The 21,243-nt window shown below is 44.8% G+C and overlaps 1 protein-coding gene and 1 long non-coding RNA gene across 2 annotated transcripts in view; one reads left to right on the top strand and one right to left on the bottom strand.

The window, feature by feature from the left end:
- Positions 1-1,922: 1,922 nt before the first annotated feature.
- LOC143837410 (uncharacterized) lies at positions 1,923-6,289 on the bottom strand. Its single transcript, XR_013230972.1, has 2 exons — positions 5,814-6,289; positions 1,923-5,160 (listed from the first exon to the last, which is right to left on the bottom strand). It is a non-coding gene; the product is annotated as an uncharacterized LOC143837410 (long non-coding RNA).
- A 169-nt stretch (positions 6,290-6,458) lies between these two features.
- Positions 6,459-21,243, top strand: part of EPAS1 (endothelial PAS domain protein 1) — a 132,084-nt gene continuing 117,299 nt past the window's right edge. The window contains exon 1 of the mRNA XM_077337161.1: positions 6,459-7,057. Coding sequence (XP_077193276.1) covers positions 7,032-7,057 — 26 coding nt within the window. The 5' untranslated portion in view covers positions 6,459-7,031. The remainder of the gene's footprint in view (positions 7,058-21,243) is intronic.

The following is a 21,243-nucleotide window of genomic DNA, read 5'->3' as shown; positions in this document are numbered from 1 at the left end:
ACTCAGCCTTCCATCCTTCCGAGGTCAGTAAAATGAGTACCCAGCTTGCGGGGGGGGGGGGGTAAACGGTAATGACTGAGGAAGGCACTGGCAAACCACCCCGTATTGAGTCTGCCATGAAAACGCTAGAGGGCGTCACCCCAAGGGTCAGATGTAACCCGGTGCTTGCACAGGGGATAACTTTACCTTTAGGGTCAGAAAAAGGGGTGTGTGGTTGGCTGACCACTGCGCAGGACTCTTCCCTATGCCAAGCCAACACTCCTGGTTTTTGTTGAAATAAAGCTGTGGCCTGGTTATGCCAACATAAATCTGGTGTGAGTGTCTCCCTTGGGCCGGTGATGACCGCCTGCCTGTCAAGCTTCCCCTGCTTTCTCCCTCCCTCCCAAGGTCTTTTGTCCTCACCAGTTCTCCAGCCAAAACCCAGCCCTCCACTTGACATCATTGTTTTTGCTATGAAAAGACTTTCTTTAGCTATTTACTAATGTGTCATGTATCATATGGCATGTGTGTAATATAGCCAGGAGATTTTAAGAATGTCTGGTTGCCAGCAAGAGACATTTGGAGATGGTTTGCCATTGCCTGTCCCCATGACCCTAATATTTCTTGGAGTCCTTCCAAGCACTAGCCAGGGTTACCCCTGCTTACTTTCTGAGATCGAATGGGATTGGGTTTGCCTGGGCTATCCAGGTAAGGAAGACTTAGATAAGACTTAGATAAGTTGAGGGAGAGGGCAAATTCAGCTCTCCAAATTGCTATCAAGAATAATCTTCCCTCTGAGCATTTCATCTACCTCAGAGGGTAGGTGGAGAACTATATATCTAAGATACTGGTTTCTCTACCTGAGAACCCATTCACCCCATCTAACCCACTGAAGCCCATAACATAGAATTCATGACATTTGTCCAGCTGCTGCTTAAAGACCAACAGTGAGGGGGAGCTTACCATTCCTTGGGCAGCCAATTCCACTGCTGAACTACTCTGACTGGGAAATCCCCTCCCCCCCATAACTAGCTGGTACTGTTCTATATATAGTTTAAAGCCATTACTGTGGGTCCTGTTCTCTGCTGGGAACAGAAACTGCTCCCTGCCCTCCTCTAAAGGATAATCTTTTAAATACTTAAATATAGCAATTATGCTTGTTTATTTATTGACATCCCTTCTCAACCTCTTCTCCTCCAGGCTGAACATTCCCAAGTCCCTCAGCCTTTCCTCATTGGATTGGTCCCCAGGCCCAGGATCATCCTCATAACTCTCCTCTGCACCCTCTCAATTTTGTCCATGTCCTTTTGAAATGAGGCCTCCAGAACATCTGGGTTGCTCCCTAAGAGTACATATTGAATAAGAAGTGGTTTAAAATTGTTTTGATGATTAATCTGTTAATATAATATAAATATAAATGTATTTATTTATAAAATTTATGACACCCTGAGTTTATTGAAAGGAGGAATGCAGTAGAAGGAAAAGGGCTTTTTTATTTGTGGCTCCCACATCAGGGAATTTTTCCCTGGAAAGTCCCTTCAAGCCCAGCCACTTATTCTTAAAAAAGAGAAATAATTGAAACTTTTAAAGATGGAATTTTACTGTTTGTTATTGTCTTAGGATCCCATTTGTGTCAGAACTGATGAATAGGGATTTGAAAAATCCCAACAAAAATTTTCTCAGTTAGGGATATCAACCTTATAAAGGGAGTGCCTTATGTTTGGCCTTTCTGGCAGTTCATCATAGATATCGCGTTCTGTGACCTAACAAACCCTTGACCAAAAGGAAGGGAGAATTAGTAATGAAGGGAGGGGAGTCCAGCTTTTGTTTTCGGTGGTGAAAATGAATCTACGCGAACATCAAGTCCTCAAAAGCAGAAGAAGAAGGGTACACACATAGTACAGATATGCATTGAAAGTCAAACAATAAGATGCCAGACAGTGTTTTGGGCAATAGACAGACTTTATTTCCAGCCAAACAGGATAAGCAGGTGCTTGTTGTCCCCTTCAGCTGCTAAGAGTGTGATGCTGGGCTACAGTTCTTTTCCTAAGGACTTTGACAAAAATGTACAAAGCCTAGAATGCAGAAGAATAACGAGAGGAATGTACTGACTTGAACAAAGAGATCCTGTAAATACATGACATCAGGCAGGTAACTTGCCATCCTGCTTGAACCCAGAAAAGCAGGGTAAAAATCATGATGATAATAATAATCCTTTCCTTTGTCCAATAAAAGTTGTATAACTCAATGCCATGAGCAGTATAACAAGACGATGATGGTGATAATATTCTTGCACAAAAACATACTGGAAATGTATATCTTTATAAGGTAAAGGTAAAGGTATCCCCTGTGCAAGCACCGAGTCATGTCTGACCCTTGGGGTGATGCCCTCCAGCGTTTTCATGGCAGACTCAATACGGGGTGGTTTGCCAGTGCCTTCCCCAGTCATGACCGTTTACCCCCCAGCAAGCTGGGTCCTCATTTTACCGACCTCGGAAGGATGGAAGGCTGAGTCAACCTTGAGCCGGCTGCTGGGATTGAACTCCCAGCCTCATGGGCAAAGCTTTCAGACGGCTGCCTTACCACTCTGCGCCACAAGAGGCTCTTCTTTATAATATCTGTCTATTTCATTTACAAGTTCAGTGTAGAGGGAGAAAGTGTGTACTCACATGTGTGTGAGTGTTATGTGCTCTCAAATAGCTTCCAATTTATGGTGGCCCTATCAATTAATGACCTCCAAACTGTCCTACTGTAACAGCTTTCTTTAGGTCTTGCCCACTGAGAGCTGTGGCTTCTTTCTTTGAGCCCATCCACTGCATGTTGGATCTTCTTCTTATCCTGTTGTCTTCAAATTTTCCTAGCATTATTTTCTTACCCATTGACTCCTATCAGATCACTGGGGGGGGGGGGTGATGAAGGGACTCCTCATTAAATTTGCAGATGACACCAAATTGGGAGGAGTAGTGAACACCACAGAAGACAGAGATAGAGTTCAATGAGATCTGAACATTCAGGAAAAGTGGGCAACTGAGAACAAGATGCAATTCAATAAGGAGAAGTGCAGAGTTCTATATCTGGGCCACAAAAATGAGAAGCATGCATATTACATGGGAGATACACTTCTGGGTATGAATGCAGTTTTGGGGTACTTGTGGACTATAAGCTAAATATGAACAGACAGTGTGAAGGCCTCACTTAAAAAAGGGTGGGGACAAAATTGGGAGGGTGCAGAGGAGATTAACATGAGGAAAGGCTGAGGGACTTGGGAATGTTCAGCCTGGAGGAGATTGAGAAGGGACATGATTGCTGTCTTTAAGTATTTGAAAGATTGTCACTTACAGGAGGGCAGGGAGTGGTTCCTGTTGGCCACAGAGAATAGGACTTACAGTAATGAGTTTAAACTATGTGTTGAATAGTAATGATATGGGGGGGGGATATTTCACAGTCAGAGTAGTTCAGCAGTGGAATAGCCTGCCTAAGCAGGTGGTGAGTGCTAAATCCATGGGTTCAGGAAGCATGGACACTGTGAGCTCTTTACTGACCCCAGCAAGATGGTTCAAACAGAACTAGAAACCTCCCCCTGAAAACACCCCCATATATACAATGCAGAACAACTGAAAGTTCCCACCAGTGCACCTTACTGGTTACTTCCAATTTGAACTGATTTGATCCGGCAGTCAGAATCTGGCTGTGCACTAGCCAATCATAATTGTGTAATTACAATCCTGCCTCAGACCTCAAGCAGTCTTCATACACAACAGAGCTCCCCCGCACTGGCAGTCATCAAGGAGCGGCTGGACAGATACTTATCCTGGATGCTTTAGGCTGATCCAGCATTGAGCAGGGGGTTGGGCTACATGGCCTGTATGGCCCCTTCCAATTCACAATGTGACCAAGTACAATAGCCTCAGCCTCAGCATATGGCGCGGTGAGAGCCTTTGATCACTGACACGGGCAGCTTTGTTTCTCCTTGTGTTTTTGTAAACTACAACTGAGTTCCAGGGGCTTGACTGGCTGTTTTTGACAAAGAATTAGCATTGGCTGTATTTGGTTGTGTGACACAGTCTACTGATGTAACAGAATTGATTGTTTCTATATATTCCCTCCTGAAGATGAAACTCAAATACTTTGGCCACCTCATGAGAAGGAAGGACTCCCTGGAGAAGAGCCTAATGCTGGGAGCGATTGAGGGCAAAAGAAGAAGGGGACGACAGAGAATGAGGTGGCTGGCTGGAGTCACTGAAGCAGTAGGTGCAAACTTAAATGGACTCCGGGGAATGGTAGAGGGCAGGAAGGCCTGGAGGATCATTGTCCATGGGGTCGCGATGGGTCGGACACGACTTCGCACCTAACAACAACAACAATATATTCCCTGACATATATGGAGTTCATAGTCTGAGGAAGCGTGCTTGCACTTGAAAACTCACGCCCTGAATAAATCTTTGTTGGTCTTAAAGGTGCTACTGGACTCTGATTTTATTGTGCTATTTCAGACCAACATGGCTACCCATTTGAATCTAGCCTTAGTTTAGTCATTTTAGCTTCTGAGAACTGAGGCCTGATTTAATCTAGAACCCACTTGTTTGTCTTTTCGGCAACCCATGGTATCCATAAAACTTTCCTTAAACACCATATTTCAAATTAAACAGCTTTCTTCCTTTGTCCGACTTTCACATACAAACACAGTAGCTGGGAGCAATATCTTGAACTTGGTCACCACTAGCAACACATCTTTACACTTAAGGATCTTTTCTAGCTCCTTCGTAGCTGCCCTGCTGAATCTCCTTCTGATTTCTTGGTTGCTGATGAAGTCAAAGAACAGAAAATTTTTCCGTCTCTTCATCATCACCCTTAAAATTATGTAATTCCTCAGTCGTTATTACTTTTGTCATCCTGATGTTCAGCTGTAACACTGCTTAGGTGTTTTCAGTTTTAACATTCAATAGTAGTCATTTCAAGTCTTCACCATTTTCCACCAGTAATGTGATGTCTTCTCATAGACGGTTGATGTTCTTTCCCCTGATTTTTCTGTCCACCTTCATCTAAATCAAGTCCTGCTTTTCTCATTATATGTTCTGCACATAGGTTGACCAACAAGGGATAAACATACATCTTTGTATGACACTGATGTTAATTGAAAACCACTGTTTCTCCATATTAGCCAAATTCAACTCTTTGCTCCTAGAAATGGAGAAAAGGTGAAAGATGAGGGAATAGGGAAAATGGAGGCATGGAAGCAACAGCAAGAAGAATGATAGGCAGCCATAAATGTATGTGATGCAGGGGAGGGAAATCTTGATTCCCTCATTGATGTTCTAGATCATTTCCCTAAATTTCCATCTTTCATTGATCAAAATAATGACATTTGTAGTCCTTTTACAGTTGGCGATTAGAATGATATTAGTTGCCTATTGTCAGTTTCCGTTTCATAATAAAAGAATTAAATGAAATGGTGTGATGATGCATACATGTGATTGTGGTCATGTTAAACCTATCCTACTCAATCTGCCACATTAACAGGGCGAATGGCAGGACTGTCCATAAGGTGATAAACAACAGCAGCCTTGCCCAGTCTCATTTTGCAGCCTTTAGCAAATTATGCTCAGCTCCGGATAGATGGCAGGTTCAAGCTCTTGATCCTCAACAAAGATCACAATGCAGCAGGAGTGGTGAACTTGCTGAATGTTAAAAGTGTGTAGTGCTGAGGGAAGGGAGAGATTATTCTGGAAGAGGTCATGCATGGCGTTCAACCTTCTAGTAAAGGAGCAGATTTTATTCCAGTGGAGATTGGGCGCGGATAGGCACTCTGGGTGTTTTCTAAGTGGCTGTGTTACCTTAGTGGCTGAAGAGCTCAACTGTGAACCAGAAAGCCTCACGTTCTTTCCTTCTTCCAGGAACCCAGGAAGCAGCCTCGACGATGCTACCGATCCTGCGTCTTCACAGTGTGGGAACTTTTTGCAACACACACCTCCCAATAACTCTGAAACTAAACTGAATGTAGTATCCTCTGGGGCTCCACACACACCCCAGGGGGTCTCCCCACAGCCCCACTGCTCCCACGTCTCCTGCCCGGCGAGTCCGAGGAGGCGTGGCAGTCCCGCTGCCTCTTGCCTGTTTCTGCCGGGCTTCGGACGTTGGGAGGAGCTGCGCGGCAGGAGAGGCCCCGGGATGTTCTGCCTCGCAATCTCCCCGCGCTTGCTGAACTGGGGCAGAGGCCAAACCGAGGCCGAGGCCCCTGGGAGGCGAGAAGAGCGCCAGCGCCAGCGCTTCGTAGTGCGTAACGCGCCGTTCAGGCGCCATACTCAAGACCGGGCTACCTTTCGGGGCTGTTGTGAGGAGAAGCCTTCGCGGGCCAAGTGAGGAAGCCACCCGATCCTGGGGCTGAAGCGGGGCCCTCCCGGAGGCGGCGCGTCGCTCGTGGCCCTCTCGCCCGCGGGTTAAGTCCGCTGCCCTCCGCTCAACAAGTCCTGGAAACTTGCTCGGCGGGTAGGCGGGGTGGAGGCGGGCCCAGCGGCGGCCGCCTCGCGTGCCCATTGGAGGCCGAGCGGTCGGGAGCCGCCGCTGGAGCCGCAGCGCAGGGCTCAAGAGCCCCGCACTGCCCCCCGGCGCGGCCAGCCGAAGCTTGACGTTTTAAAGGGAGACCTTGGCGCGCCGCTGCCGCAGAGCCGCTGGGGGGACTAGCCACTCTCTCGCGCGCGCTCCCCCCTGGGCCGGCTGTACAATCCTCGGCAGTGTCCTGAGACTGTACAGGCAGCTCAGGGGTGACTCGGCCGCGGAGGGAGGGAGGCAGGGAGCGCGCCGGCCTGGCCCTTGGCGGACAGGCAACCTGTGCAAGGCGAGGAAGTGCGGGAGGGAGCGCGCGAGGGCGCAGCAGCCCGGCCCAGCGGGCGCCTATCAAAGGGCTCCAGGGACCTTCCCGCCCTCCATAGCCAGGCCCCCTTGCCTGGGATCTTACGCGCCTGGGCTGCCTTGGCCCACACGAGCCCTTCTGCTGCCGAGCCCGGGACCTGGCTGAAGCCGCCGACGGAGGACCGGCAGCGGCAGCTTCCAGCATGACAGCTGAGAAGGAAAAGAAGAGGTAAGAGGGACGAGGCGATGAAGGGATGCCCCGAAGACCGGTTGGCTTAAAAAAATATATTTCGTAAAGGGGTGTGTGTGAGAGAGAGAGAGAGAGAGAGACGCCTTTCCCGCGTTGTCCTCTGTGGCTGAAAAGCTCGTGCCGAAGTCAAAGGGATCTTAAACGTTGTTTATATGCACACATAACCACTTTGCACGGGAGTTGGCCGGACGGGGAGGCCGCAGTGGGGATCTGCCCGGAATCGGCATCTGATGCGGCCGCCGGGGCCACTTTTGTTTTGGTATCAAACTGAAAAGAGTCGCTGGAAAGGGGGGGCGTTTGCTTCTTGAAAATGGCAGAATTCACGTATTAAACTTCTAAGGGTTTTTTTTTTCTCTTTAAGATGGGCATGATGGTGCCAGAGTTAAGCACCTACTGCGTCAGTTGAGATGTCAGTGCTAAATTTCCTCTGGACCATGTTCATGTTCTCAGGAAGGACCCTTTATGAACAAAATAAGCGGATGCTTAGCATGAGGCTTAAATTGATTTTTCCTTCCATGGAACTGATGAATGGAAGCTGCGGTGAAAGTCAAGTTCTTTAAACTTCTTTTCTGAACGCAGGTCTGTTGTTCTTTTCCAGATCCATGTACATTTCATTTCCATCTCCTGGTCTAGTTTGATTGACATTTGAGGGATGCTCCCAAATTTGAGGGATGCGCCCAAACGGGAAAGCTCCTTGCTGATATCAAAGCTAGTAGATTAAGGGTAGGAAGTCCTGATATTATTTTGATGTATGTCTGGGGGCAACACTTAAAGGATTGGACAGCTGCATCTTTGGGTGGGGGTGTTTGCAGGGGGACAGAGCTACAGAGAGGAGGCAAAGCTTTTCTGCAGAGATGGAAGAGCAATTTCCTTGACTATTTTACCTTCTCCCCTGGATGGCTCCCGGTTTTCCAAAGAACATCTCCTCTAGATCTCCTCTAGATCTCCTCAGCTTTAATCTAGGGTGCCTTTGTGCAGATCAGACTTCATCATATTCCTCAAAAGCATCTGTACCTTTTTAGTTTAGAAAAAAATAAATTAAAAGAACACCAAATAAACTAAAAGAGCACTTATTCCAATTACAGTAGTCCCACTGAATACAGTCAGACTTCTGCCTTAAAAGCTATCAGATTGGACAGTAAGGGACATTATCAAATAAAGATTGGTGTGGAAAAATTGAGCAAGTAGCTCTTTAAAGACTAATAAAACTTGTTTCTTTAAGGTTCTGCTGTAACTTTGTTACGTCTGACTGCTATCCTGCCTGTGTGCAGAAATTGTTCTGAACTTGCTGCCAATCAGTTTCATGAAGTCATTCCTAAATCCTGTAATATTGGGAGGAAGATAAATTTTCTCCCTCTCATATAATCCCAGAATTGGTGTGTGGAGGCACTGATTATCAGTAGATTCTAGCCAGGGAGAAGGAAACACTGTTTGCACACTGTGCCTACTTATGAAATTTGCAGGGGTGAGATGTGCTGGATGGGTACATTGGACAAATTTGTGGTCTGTTCAAGAGTTACGCATCCTGAGGGCTAAATGAAACCTCTGTCCAAAGTCAGTTCTTGGGGGGGGGGATACATCAGTTGCCTTGGGGGCCGTTTTTACACCCCCTGCTAGTTGGTTTTTTTGGGGGGGGCATCTTATTAGTCAATGTGGGAAACAGGATGTTGGACTGGACCTTTGCCAATTCCAGCAGGATTCTCTTCTGAACATGTTTGGGGAGGGGGGGGGGGAAGAGAGAAAGGATTTGTGGAGGGACAGAGCTGCTCCATACTGGAGCAGAGCCAGCAGCTGCAGCTCTGCCTCTCCTCTCCCCTAGGGGGTCTGTCCTGTGGATGCTGGGGTGGGTGGGTGGCTGTGCCCCAGGGCTGCTTTCTAGAGGCAAAAGAAACAAGGAGCTGGGAGTCCGGGTGCACCCTGGAGTGGGTCCGCTAGACAGGCACTCTTGAGGTTACGAGGGTGGCTCGAGCACTGGAGGGGGGAGGCCGAAATACTCTCCTTGGCCTCGCTCCCCTTCCGAGGGCGGCTTTTGCGGTCCCGAAGTGATTTGCGGGGCTGCAGCCACGTCTCGGAGCGGCGGAGTGGGAAGAGAGCTGGCCAGGACGCGGCTCCTCCGGGAAGCGAAAGGGCGGGCGGGACGCCGGGCTGGATCGAGCGCTCATCTTCAGCGCCGCTGGAGTCGGGCTGCTGGGCGAGCAGAGTTCAAGGACCGCCAGAGATCAGATCAGCCGAGGCTTTTTCGGGGCCCTGGATCTGTCCCGGGGGCTGCTTGTATTTGCGGGGCTCAGGGAGCAGGAAGGGGGCCGAGAGCACTTGGATGGTTTCCATGGGGAGAGGTCCGGTTGATTCTAGGAAGTCGGCGGGTGAATTCGGATTGCGCCATCCGCACTCTCCATCTTTTCTCGCCCTGCCCCCTCCCTCGGCTTTCGGAGCCACTGCCAGCCTTCCCCGGCGCCCTCTCCTCTATTGCTCGCTGCCCGAGTTTCCCACCGGGTCCTTTCACCAACAAACCCGTGGAAGATGATTCTGTTTGGTTGTCCAAGTACTTGGACCACACTTTAGGCACAATCTCAAAACAATTAAATAAATCACTTAGCACATCTGAGCTTTAGCTTTTGGCACTCTTCCCCTCCTAGATCTGCTTAGGATGGCAGAAGAAGAAGAAGAGTTGGTTCTTATATGCTGCTTTTCTCTACCCGAAGGAGTCTCAAAGCGGCTTACAGTCACCTTCCCTTTCCCCTCTGCACAACAGACACCCTGTGAGGTGAGTGAGGCTGAGAGGGCCCTGATATTCCTGCTCAGCCAGAACAGCTTTCTCAGTGCAGCAATGAGCCCAAGGTCACCCATCTGGTTGCACGTGGGGGAGCGCAGATTCAAACCCGGCTCGCCAGATTAGAAGCCCACACTCCTAACCACTACACCAAGCTGGCAAGAGAACAAAGGAGCCTGGCTAGATCCATTTTGTCCAGGCACAGAGGCCAAGACCTGCATCTGATGTTGCCCCCTAAAAAAGGTTGACTGGACTGTCTTTGAATGCAGAGGTTCCCTTGAGTCCACAGACCCAGCTTATGTTAATAGCAAATATAAATTACTGTGTGACATCTAACATATTCACCCCAATCCCAATGGTCTTCTATTATTTCATGCTGACTCTAATGCTGCTTCACTCATTGACATTACTAGAGGTTCTTAACACTGTCTGGATCATACCCAGCGGGAATCCTCCTCATACCCTTCTGTAAAAGGAAAGCTTAAGAGGGAAGGACCGTAACATAGCAAGTTATATGAAATACATATATGTGTAGGTGATGTGTTGATTCCAGTTACAAGGCTGGCACATAGCAACTGACAGTGCTGCACCTTGGTGTGAGTGAGAAATCTCTTGTAACTGGGAAATTTGGAAAAATTCAGTATCAAAAGTTCTTACAGGCAATGTTAATATTACAAAACTAAGGCCAGAAGAAGATGATTGTAAAGGTATCCCCTGTGCAAGCCCCGTGTCATGTCTGACCCTTGGGGTGACGCCCTCTAGCGTTTTCATGGCAGACTCAATACGGGGTGGTTTGCCAGTGCCTTCCCCAGTCATTACCGTTTACCCCCCAGCAAGCTGGGTACTCATTTTACCGACCTCGGAAGGATGGAAAACTGAGTCGACCTTGAGCCGGCTGCTGGGATTGAACTCCCAGCCTCATGGGCAGAGCTTTCAGACAACATTTCTGCTGCCTTACCACTCTGCACCACAAGAGGCTCTTAAGATGATTGTAGTGTTTATATATTTGTACATTGTTCCATTTGCAATTATTGACTTGTTCCTATCCAGTTTTCAAGTATTTATATGGATTTTCATCCCTATTATTATGCTTGTGTGCCTGTGTGTGTGTTCTTTTGAAAACTACTGCTAGTTAAATCATAACAAGCATACGGAGGGGTGCAGAGCTGGTGGTTTCAAATTATTATAACCAACGTAGTTCTTTCTTTAGAAAATGTAGTCAAAGTAATACATTCCTTACTAAGTACTTCAGTGCAAATGCGTCTGTTGTTGATCCACGTGAATTGATTCAGCAATAATCACAGCCATTGCTTCCAGTTTTATGTATCTTAACTAGGGTTGCCATCAGTTATTTCCCCAGCTTCTCTCCCTCCCTCCACAGGACTCTAGGTCCTATGAATTAATTTTAGGTGTGGAGGGAAGATGTTTTTGGAACACCTCAGTGTTCCTGACTGTGGGCAGTTCTATATTTTGACACCTTTATGTAAACTTCTACGGGGTGTAACATTCCACAAAGCCATTGGTACTTTACCAGTGTAAGAACCAGTGTACTGCATGCTTTTTGTTCTACCATATTCTTTTTGTTCTACCATATTCATTTTAATATTATTGGCATTATTTAGTGTACAATGTCCATAACATGTTGCCCGCCTTATTGTGTGAGGCAGGTACATAACAATACAATCCTGAAAACATGATCCTGGGAATAAAGCCCATTGACTATAACTGAGCAGGATTCTGAGTAGGCCTGTTTAGGACTGGCACTGCAAAACCTGTATCTGTTATAAGGGCTGAGTGAATGCCTTTGCACACACACAGCCTGCTTAGAATGAAGTGCTAGCTGGATTAATCACATGATTATTGAGCCACCGTGATTCTCTAGGCACACATGTGTTCTTTTCCCTCACTGAACTGGATAGGACTTAGAAGTGAAGGGTTTAAGTTGGTTACAATCAAGTCAAAACTCTCAGGGCACTGACTTTTGCATGTTTGGTGTAGTCTGCTGTTGAAGACAAATTGGTATAATGTGATGGTAAATAATATTAAGGTCCCAGTTGCAATCTCAGATCAGCTGTAAAGTGTCAGGTGGCCTTAGACAAGTTGTAATAAGTTTAAAAATATTTTTAGCAAGAGTTCAGAAAAGCTACAAAAAGTTACAGAAATAAAGAATTTTACAAATATTTCAAATATTCATCCAAGTGTTTTTTAAAGTCTTCCGGTGGTCTGTGGTTGACCAGATCTGTTAGTTTAGCCATTACTGCTAATTTTCTAAGTTTAGTGCACGGTGAGTCCAAGTGGGGAGCCTGCTGTTGCTTCCAGCCAGCGATGATGATAAACCTCACTGCTGTTGTTGCATGGAAGAACAATTCAGCACCCTGTTTGGGGATATCTGTGAGTATAATGCTTAATAACATGTATTTTGGATCTAATGCAAACTTACACTTAAACTCGGTTTGCAATTTATTGTGAACTTTTATCCAAAACTTTTTGAATATTTTACAATTCCACCACTTTATGGAAAAAAGATCCAATAGCATCTTGACATTTCCAACATTTACCATCATTTTGGACATTTTGCTAATAACCTTAGGAGTCAAATACCACCTATAAAACATCTTTACCAATTATCACACAGTCCTTGACATTTCGTCAATTTCATATTTTTTTCACCATCCTTGTTCCCATTCCTCCACATTATTAGTCACACCAAAGTTTTGCATTCACTTTATCATGCAAAGTTTTCCGTTATTCTGACTCAGTTTCATATTTAAGCAAAAGTTTACAAATTCTACACAAAAAATGCAGTTGTGAGTGGAAAGCTCCAAGTGTACATTAGTCCTACCTGTAGCAATTTTCCAACAAATTGTGGATATTTTGGGTTGACTAGTCACATGTAAAAGCAGATGTTTAATCAAACTCAGATAGCTCTAAAATGTGCAGTTGAATATTTAGTATAACCTGTTATTGAAGGCAGACAAACTCAGTGATAGTCATATTTCTTTATTGGACTGGCTTTTGTTGGTAGAAACTGTTGAATAACAAGGATGCATTGAATTCTTTATTTCATTAATTAAATGGATCATTAAAATAGAGAACGAATTTTCAGCTATATAAGAGAATTATATATCATTGTTTCTGATATGCACAAAGAGAGAGGGACAAGCAGATACCATTCAATTCATATTTGGGGTAATGTCTGCACGTACATGGAAAATATTCAGGCAGTAGTAAGGTGAAGGCCCAAGAAAAGAAATGGGGAAAATTCCAGAAAAAAAGTTTCCTCCATTTATCCTTCAGAGTTTTCAGTGGAAAATCTAATAAATTTAGCAACACTGAAAAACTCCTGTGAATTGTTTTCTGTTTTGGAATGAGTGAACTGCTTGTAAAAGCAAAGTTTTTCTTGTCTGAGGATTTTTTTTCCAATTTGTCCAGAAGAAAAATTGGATATTTTGAGTAGTGAAAAAGAACTCTGTCTTTTGGAGTGAATGAAATGCCTTTTGAGACAAGGTTTTACCCCAGATGTATTATATTAAAGGTTTTATCAGGTAAGTCCTTGTTCACACTGAGCTTTGTGTGCACATGGGAGCTTTGACTTACAGCTTTTTTTACTGTGATGTTTTTTCAAGGACAGTTAATGTACGACGTGGAACCTGTTGTGATGTATAATACTCTCATGTCCATCTGGGCCACTGAGATTGTTGGTGCAGTTTTGTCCCTTGTTTGTGGGGGATGGGGTGGGGTAGGATATAAGTGTATCCCTTCAGATGCTTCAGCATCTGATAGCTGTTTTCAAATTGAATGTTTAAAGCCCTCCTATCCATTCTGGGTAATCCATTGAAAGCTTCACTAAGTGGGTATTATGATCAGACCCCAATTAAAGTGAAAGGAAGAAAAAAACCCAAACACTGAACATTGAGGGCATTAGGGTATGCCAGTGCAATCTGAAGGACACTTTCTTGGGAATATAAGCCCTATTGAGCACAATTCTGAATAGACCGCCTCAGGACGGCTCTGCAAATTACCTCAACATACGACTAACAACTAAATGTTAATTACTATTATTTTTAACAAGTCACACTGCCATAGTGCTGAATTTTTTGTTTATTGGAGAGAGAAAAACATGAATAAGGGTGTGGGGGGGGGTTCTTCTACAGTTTCATCCCAAGCAGAGTTGCACTTTTCAAAGTCAGTTGGCACAGTAGGGTGTAAATTTTGTGCTTAGAGTGCCATCATGAGCAGAGTTAACAGCAAGAGGCTTATTTTAGAGTCCTTTACAATGAACAGTCAATTTAAACGCAGTGGCATATATTTTGTATTAAATTGAGGGCAGTCAAATACATTGTGTAGTCTGTCTGGTCAAGTGCTTTTTACCATCATAAGATGATCTGTAATTAAGCGGCTGCTGGTACATAACAGGAGAGCTTGCTATAGCACACTGACGGGCATCCTCCACAGACCCATCTACTGTGGGGCTGTTGCAGCTGTTCTGTGTCAGGTAGAGTATGTGTGTGTTAGGTGCCACCAAGTTGCTTCTGACTTATGGCAACTCTATGAATTAATGGCCTCCCAAATGGCCTGCTATTGGCCCATTATGCACGGCCGCCGAAATGGCGATTTCGGGTCACATGGAGGGGGAAGACGCGAAGCACACCGGTTATGCACAGGAGGGGGCGCAAAGCGGAGGGGGAAGACGCGAAGCACACCGGTTATGCACAGGAGGGGGCGCGACGGCGGCAAAACCCAGAGTAGCTCATTATGCATGCGGCGATCCCGGTGCTGCTTCTGGTTGCACCCCGGTCACCTGGAAGCTGCACTTTCTTCCGCGTTTCGCTGACGCGGCTTTTTTGGTGGCATGCGCCGAAGCTGCGGTCAGTTGCAGCCGGCTCCGTGCGTTATCGGTGATTTTAGTCGCCACCATTCCACCCCGAATGTGCATTATTCCCCCCGTGCATAATGGGTCATTGACAGCCTTGCTCTGGTCCCAAAAACAGAAAGATGTGGCTTCCTTTGCTTAGTCGATTCATTTCACATTGGGTCTTCTTTTTGCTGCCATCAACTCTGTCAGGGTTATTGTCTTTTCCAATTGGGGCTAATGACAGGTCCTTAGAGGGGGAAATAATTTAGAATTTTCACCCTGTAAAAGCAGACTGATTTTCCTTCCCAGCTCTTTCCCCTCTGTGGCTGACTCACAAAGCTCACACCATTCTGCTCCTTCTGAAGAATTTTCAGCCCTCCTTAGGCTCATTTCCTACTGTTTTCCTTTTGGTTGAATTATCATATTATTTTGAATAATTGGGGGATGTAGAGATCCTTGTTTGCCTGTGGGTGGCCATGTTGTGTTTCATCACTCACAGAGGGGCTGGAGAGTTTACTATTGGATTCTTTGTGTTCAGTGAACTTTTGATGGTGTGGAGGGGCCGTTTAGTATAGAGAGGCAAAATCATAAGAGTACATTGAACATGTTTAGTTATGTAATGCTGGCTATTGTCTAGTCTCTAACTAAAATGACCAGATGTCTAGGTCTTTTTGGGATAGATTTCCTGTTTTCCTTTTAGATATGTTCTGAGAATATCTTGGTTGAATTGTTGGAATATCTTGCTTTTTCACTTAGTCCCAGTGCACTCTTAAAAAGTAATTAAGCATTTTGTTGTTGATGTTATCAAAGGCTTTTACAAGGCCAAGTAGGTTGTTGTTTTGTCTATTAGGAGCAAAGCATTAATTTTGGCTTGTTAAACACTCAGTGTTAGCTGGAGTGAAAAAAAATTTGATTCAGTAACTCTTTGCATTATTAGTGCTATTATTTGGGAAAGGGAACTTCCCCTTGATGAACATGGATGAACCTTTTTCAGTGCTCACGACAGCTTAGCAGAGAACACAAATTACTGTATCTGAAGAAGCGTGTTTTCACATGAAAGCTTATCCTTTGAATAAAGCTTTGTTGGTCTTAAAAGTGCCACCGGACTCAAACTTTGTCCTGTGAATAAGAAGTTTTTGTAAGTAAAAGGAATAGTCTGATAGTACTGAGTAATATCCGGCAACAACAAAGCCTGGCTTTGTTTGTATTTAGTGAAGCTAATACTCTGCTGCTCTTTATGTTGTTCAATGTATTTACTATAAGCCAATATCTGAGTATTCATGCATGTTTCTGGATGAGCGGGCACAGGAAGAATGAGGATAATGCAGTGTAGATGGATTTATGCACAAGCAGATTTATGCCGACCCTAATCCCCAGAAATTCACAATTCAGATTTTGGCAAAGTGGTAGATAGAAGGAGCAAAGAGAAAGGGAAGAAGCAGTGATGAGGATACATGCATATGCAGTTGCATATACTGTTTATTAAAGAGCTTGGCATTGCTCCTCACAGAAGAACTGCTTTTTTAAGGGACTGAAGTCTCTTGTGAGCAGCTTTGCCCAAAGGGATGTTGTTGTCTTGGTGGTAATTGGCAGATGCACTCTAATGCCGTAGTGGGGAATGGAAAGAATGATCTTTAGCTACTGATGGCTGAACTGCAGTTACTATAGATGGAAGGGATAGCCAGTGGGGCCAAGCAAGACTCCTCCAGTCACTGTAGACAATACTGGGTTAGATTAACCTGTAGACTGATTCATTCTAAGAACATAAACTCTCGAATATGGCATCATTTTTTTTTTTATTGGCAGAAATGACTTTAGTGGCAATAAAAACACAGGAGTTCCTTCTACTATGGGAATAAAAGTTCTTATTAGAAATAAAACTTTTAATTGTTAACCTGATTTTTCTCTAATCTCAGTTGAGTAAATTCATATTGAATTTTGCCTTGTGACTGGCAAAAATGGTTAGATGCAGTGAGGTATATAATTTGATTTGCTTTAGTAATCAGAATTTAGGGTGGGCTGAATGTGGCCACTACATTTCATTAGTGGGTCTGACAAATCTTTCTATTAGATTCACTCAGAGTTGCTAATTTTGTGTTCTCCGATGCAGAGTGAAAATTGCTTCAGTTGAATGTTGATGGTTGACATATTGGAAATACATTCTTGACCTTTCCTGTAGAATCAGGGATATACTTGGAAATGGCTTGAGCTGCTCTCTATAAAAGCTTAGCTGAGTTAGAAACTTAGGAGGTCCATTGTGAATTCTTAATGATGTATTATTGTATGTATTTTGCTTGAGGGGAATTCACAAACAGTTATTTATTGGAATTTGTTGGAACTGCCCTGAGCCTCCAGGGAGGGCAGTATATAAATATAATAATAAATAAATAATACATTTTAAAACGACCCAAGCAAGCTTGCAAAAGGGAGCTCCTCCACCAAGCATTCGACTGAGGTTAATCTGACCTAAAAACATCCGGCAGTTTCTTTCAAGTCATACCCTCAATAATCTGAATGTTTCTGACCTCCTAGGGGCTCTGTTTAAGTTGTTCTACTGAAAATTGTTCAATGAATTAATTATGGTAATCTGTTAAACTTTTATATTTACTGTTAGAATTGTTCCTGATATGTTGAGTTGTGACTGCTATTTAATATATGACGTTCCATGTAAACCACCCTGGGCCGTATGGGAGGGTGGTATAAAAATCTAAGAAAATAAATAGATTATCACATTAATATTTTTAAATTTAGCCAGCCTGTCTAAATGCCATTTTGCTTTATGAACAGCCTGAAAGACATACTAAGCTCTGTGGCTAAAAGGAGAAATTCATCTAGTCGCCTTTTATTGCTACAGGCCCCAGGTTGTGTGGCTTGCATCCCTTAGGTCCCAGGATCAAAAGTGCTGGCATGTTGCTGGGGGATGAGGGAGGGCACGGGTGCACACTTACTGGAGATAACAAAGCATTTGTCTGTGTGAGTTGTTGATGGGCAGGTTGCATCACAAATGCATGTGTACCTTTGGTTCTTCTTTTTTCTTCCTCTTAGTAAACTCCTCAGAGACTTTTCTGCCAACTTCTCTGTCAAAGTGTGTGAAATCTGGAGATAATATGGACACTTGGAACAATTACCCTGGGTACTCAGAGCTCTTAGTTTACTGTGGAGCCAGAGGCAGTGACCTAACCCAGCAGACAGATCACAAGTGGAGAAAATCTTTGGGTGAACACAGTGGAACAGAGGCTAGAGACTAAGTTGTGTCTGGGGATGGCAGCCAAGTGTGCTTCCTTCTCTGCCATCATTGCCTCAACAAAGCCATCCTGCTGAGCTGTTCTGTCTCACTCCTAATGATGCAAACTCAGAACATTCGAAAGCTCACTGGGACACTTTTACTGGACATATTACGGATAAATCTGCTGCAGCCTAGATTCCACAGATTCGGAGTTGCATAATGTTATCAGAGCTCTGTCTGATCGTAATTGCTTGGGTGAATTCCAATTATTGTGGTCCAAAGATGTGGACAAGTTGCTTGAAGGAGTCTGGCCTTCTGCTTCAGTAATCAACATTTGCTCATTGTTGAGTTTCACCTGTAGCTGGATAGAATTGCCTCAGTGGGTCTAAATGGTGGTGAATGGTTCTCTGAAGGAGGGGTAGTGCTGACTATGTTGAATGATGAAATCTTCCCTGGACCTGTGTGGAATGGTCTGCTTGCAAGTAGTGTGTTTAGCCAGTTTGAGTTGGTGAGCCAGCTGGGCACCTTCCTTGAAGAGAAAGGGTGGGGTATGGTTGATCCAATTTGATCATATCTAAATTAAGTTACAGAAATCAGCTGAAGATAATTCATAACTGTCAGTTGTTACAGAATGTGACAGCAAAGTGCTTGACTTGTATTAACTATGCCCATTGTGCATGGGCCATAATGCCTGCGCTGGCGGTGGCAGTGCTTTGGGGAAAATCCCTGATAATGCTTGTCATCGCTGCCAGTGCTGGCACGTCCCAGCCCAGGGCTATGGAAGGCCCACGTTAAGCAAACATGGGAACTTCTGTAGCTTCCTGGGTATGCCAGGGGCCGGCAGGGGCTGAGGCGAGCCGGCACTGTGCATAATTGCCAGCGCCGGGTCTTTTGGCCCGCCCAGCACCGACCTATAGTGTCCTGACACTGCACGCCCCTGCGGGCTCTGTAGAGCCGTGAATCTGGCAGGAGCGACCCCCTGCCCCCACCAGTCTTGGCCCCGGCATAAAGTGTGTGCGCGCTACGCCGGGACAGCCCAGCATGCCCCACCCCTGTGCGTACACAGGGAATGGTGGGGCATTGTGCCCCGCCGAAATGGCACGTCGGCAGCGCAAGGTAGCTGCCGCCATGCATAAAAGGTCCTAGAGAGCATATATTTGCAGGGATTGCCCACTCCTGCTTCTGCACCCCTAACACACACACTGTTTGCAAAAGATGGTGAGAGGGCAATTCCTGCTGCATCTACTTCTTCACTGCAGATCTTCTTTTTTCCCTTAGTGGTGGTATTTTGAGTAAAGTTGTACGAGGCCCCCAAAGAAAGGAGGAATTTGTTGAAAAACTGCTACATTGACATGACTTTGGATCCTTTTACCTGATTATTTTCTCAGTCCTGTTTTCTAATATGAGTTCTTCTCTCGTTTTCACAAATCGGGTAAGTGAGCTGATTGATGAATCAGAGTGGGAGGGGGAGCAACCTAAAATACTCTAGAGCTGGCATACTGAGTTGCAAAGGTTATTTAGAAATGCATTTGTAATCACTAAGCTGTGAACACTGCCCAGATTTTAGAAAACAATTATTTGTTGAGAATGTATTTCTGTTGAACAAAGAAAAATGCAAACAAACAAAAAAACCCCTAACCCTGTGATTATAATATAAATGGGAATGCATGGTCAGAATTGAGCTGATTTTCCATGATCCAGAAAATGTTGTTTGTAAGTTGTGATCACTTGTAAACAGCTAATTGATGTAAACTTCTTCAGCATCTGGCTGTTGTGGGTATTCTGGGCTGTGTGACTGTGGTCTGGTTGTTTAAGTTCCTGACATTTGCCAGCATTTGCCAGCAACTGTGGCTGGCCTTCTCTCTCAGCCTCACCTACGTCACAGGGTGTCTGTTGTGGGGAGAGTAAAGGGGAGGCGATTGTAAACCGCTTTGAGACTCCTTCGGGGAGAGAAAAGCGGCATATAAGAACCAACCCTCCTCCTCCTCTTCCTCCTCCTTCTTCTCATGTTTATTGACCTTTTAATTTTAAATAATGCGATGCTTATTCTCACTCTTATTTGATATGGAAAATCCCAGAGCTATTCTCAAAATATTCAACCTTCAGATAACATTGTTATATGTTATCAGTAAAATCTCACAGCCATATGTGTTCACAATTGGATTATGCTCCCCGCAAGCCAGTCCGTTATTTTTTGCAGCATGCCTTGAAAACCCTACAGGGTTGCCAGAAGTCAGCTGTAACTTGACAGCTCTTTCCACCACAGCTGGTGAACACAATAGTATTGTAAAGAAGAAAAAAATTGAAGAGGGGCTGGGGCAAACCAAATCACAACTGAAAATGTAAGTCCCGTCTTCAGAAAAAGGAATGAAAACCCAAATGACTCACAATGGAAATTACACCCATTAAGATCATGCAATAGAATCTGAATGATCAAGGGTGATAAATAGGATCTTGCAAAAGTCACTGTATAAAGTGTGTCAGGAATGAAGTTACTAAGCCATAACATAACATACCTTGGCTAAAAGAGGAGGTTTCATGCAGGCCTGTAATGCCTCAAATTTTTGTAATTACCTCTTGGAAGCCCCTTCCAGTCCATTTGACACTAATGCTTCCCTTGATACATTGTCATATGGTTATTGTATTAGCATTAACAATTGTTTGTAAGAAAATGTCCACCCAGGACTAAGTACATATATGAACATTGGACAGAAAACTGAGGCTTGTTTTATTTTTTTTTAAATCTGTGACTTGTGAGTTGGAATGGCAGAAAGCCAGACAAGTAGGCAGCAAGACTACAGGAAGAGGTGGGAAATCGCAGACAGAGCCAGGGAACAATTTTAGGGTGATGGGTTTCCTCTCCCAGGAGTTCTCAAGAATCCTCTTCTTATTGTTTCACGGCTGAAAATCGGCATTCGCGCATGCGCGGCCTGTGCGGGCGCAGCCCGATGCCGTGCCGGTCCCCGGCCTCAGAAAGGTTGGGGACCACTGCCTTAATACACCAACTTCTTGTGTATTAACTTCCTCTTATGGCTATATGGTGCAAATTGTTTCCCTTCATTTTACCAATGCTTATTGCTTTTGGACTCTGTTGTTCGGCTCCATGCTAGCAGTACTCCCATTGGTTTTACTGACACTCTCTCATATAGATATGTAAATAGTATAATGGCTAAGCTACAAATATCTTTCCTAATTCCACTTATCAGATCGACCCTGAATAGGAACCCTCCCCTGGAGATGCAGGGAGATGGCATCTGGACTATTGTTATTGCACCAGTGCCATGAGCTCACTTATGGCATGAACCCAGAAGTGA

The sequence above is a fragment of the Paroedura picta genome, chromosome 1 (assembly GCF_049243985.1).
Source record: "Paroedura picta isolate Pp20150507F chromosome 1, Ppicta_v3.0, whole genome shotgun sequence".
NCBI classification, from domain to species: domain Eukaryota; kingdom Metazoa; phylum Chordata; class Lepidosauria; order Squamata; family Gekkonidae; genus Paroedura; species Paroedura picta.
The sequence above is the reverse complement of the archived record's forward strand: the minus strand, read 5'-3'. Positions and strand labels throughout refer to the sequence as shown.